The 1,729-nt window shown below is 57.7% G+C and overlaps 1 protein-coding gene across 1 annotated transcript in view; it reads right to left on the bottom strand.

Annotated features, from left to right (window-relative positions):
* Positions 1–1,666, bottom strand: part of LOC104164647 (bone morphogenetic protein 8B-like) — a gene marked incomplete at its 5' end in the record, with an annotated part of 1,868 nt that extends 202 nt beyond the window's left edge. The window contains 2 exons of the mRNA XM_009704039.1: positions 559–759; positions 1,518–1,666. Coding sequence (XP_009702341.1) covers positions 559–759; positions 1,518–1,666 — 350 coding nt within the window. The remainder of the gene's footprint in view (positions 1–558; positions 760–1,517) is intronic.
* Positions 1,667–1,729: the final 63 nt, after the last annotated feature.

Consider the following 1,729-nt stretch of genomic DNA (forward strand, 5'->3'; position numbering starts at 1 on the left):
GTTAGTCCAGAAGGACAAAAGAAGAGGAGCCCCTGTTGTTGCAGAAAGGGAAAAGAAGCTTCAGACCAGCTTGACATTTAATGCTCCAACACTGGGAAGAGGGGATTCAGCCTGGGAAGGGCTAAAGCCCAGCTTTGCTCACAGAGGAGCCGGCTTCGAGGGTTTCCCAAGCTAAATGGCTTGGGAGAGCTGGAGCTTCTTGCTCCCCTCCTGCCTGAGGAGCTTAAAAAAACGGGGCCGTGACACCTCCCGGGGCTGTGACACCTCCCGGGGTGATGCCCTCCCAGGGCGGCTTCAAAGCCAAAGGCAATGATGCAAAAAGTGCAATATTGAGTTATCCCAAACCCCCCCATGAAACACTATTGCCTTGCGGGCACCTGCCCCAGATTCCCCGCACCTCCCGAACTGCAAACGACCCCATTCCTAAAAACCCAGAGCTCCTCGCGCTGCTTCCCTGGGATTCAAAACTGGGATTTGGCAGGTCCCTTGGGCACAGCCGCAGCAGAGCCCGGTGTTTTCCATAGGGACTGCGTCTCACCCCGCAAAGCTCGCTCTTACCAAAAATTCCCGGCAGCTTGTTTGGATGCGGGAGGTTGTTCGTCTTCTTGGGTTGCCGCTTTCTCGGGGGCTTGGCCGCCCGTGTAACGCGCGCGGGGCTGGGGCTCGGGCTCGCCGGGAAAAGCGTCACCATGAAGGGATGCTTGGAGCGGGGCCCCCGGCGCCCCAGCAGCCCCGCCGAGCCCGGGTCGACGCTGTGCCCTGCAGGGACGGGACCACGTGCGGGTTTGTGCTCGGAATGAACTCATTCAGTTAAAGCAAAAAGAAAAAAATACAGGAAATTTGCAGCAGAGAGCTGTGGTTTCAGCATCCCAAGCGGCTGGACCACCCTCCTGGGGCTCCGGGGGGGTGGATGCTGGGCAGCCCACACAGCTCACAGAGGCGGTACGGTCTCATCCTGCATGGCCATCACCGTGCGATGGTCATGTAGCGTAATTCAAAAATTAAAACCAAGTGAGACCCAAGCGACTGATTTTTTTTTTTTCCCCCCCTTTGCCACCGGACAGGAAAGCTCGGCGCACCGGGAGGGAGGGGGACAGATGGGGCATTCACCGCTGCGCTGTCTCCCCGTGGGAGCGGAGATGCTCTCTGTGTGCCTGCGCACCGGCAAAAGGCACCTTTGGAGCAGAGTTGCTCCCGTGGTGAGAAGAGGGTTAATCCTCCGGCGCACACACGAGGATCCCTCCAGGTAAGGAGTTCATTAAGCACTAATGGGGTTATTACACCCACACCAGGAACCCCATTAGCAGAAATGCCTTTGGGAGGCTTTGCCATCAGGGCTTGCCTACAAACCCAGCCGACTTCTGGCATTTGTGGGCTCTCCATCACAGCCGGGAATTTAAAATTGCAGGAAGACGAACCCCACCACTGCCTGCTGTGGCACCAAGGGGGAGGGGAGAGGACCCCAGTTCCTGGGGATTTGGCCCCCCCAATGCTGCGGGTAGGTGAGGCAGGCTTACCATCATCCGTCTCCACGTAGAGTCGCAGCCCCAGGTTGTATTTCTGATCCACTAACCAGTGGTTGCTGGCGGCCGTGACATCAAACACTAGCCAGCCCTCGGTCCCAGCACGCAGGTCCTGGACATCCAACAGGAACAGATCAGATTCCCTGTAGAAATGAGGGAGAAAAAGAGCGAGTAACAGTACCCAAAGGGCACCGGCACCAGCGATA

This window comes from Cariama cristata, unplaced genomic scaffold (assembly GCF_000690535.1).
Source record: "Cariama cristata isolate BGI_N322 unplaced genomic scaffold, ASM69053v1 scaffold26407, whole genome shotgun sequence".
Taxonomy (NCBI): Eukaryota; Metazoa; Chordata; class Aves; order Cariamiformes; family Cariamidae; genus Cariama; species Cariama cristata.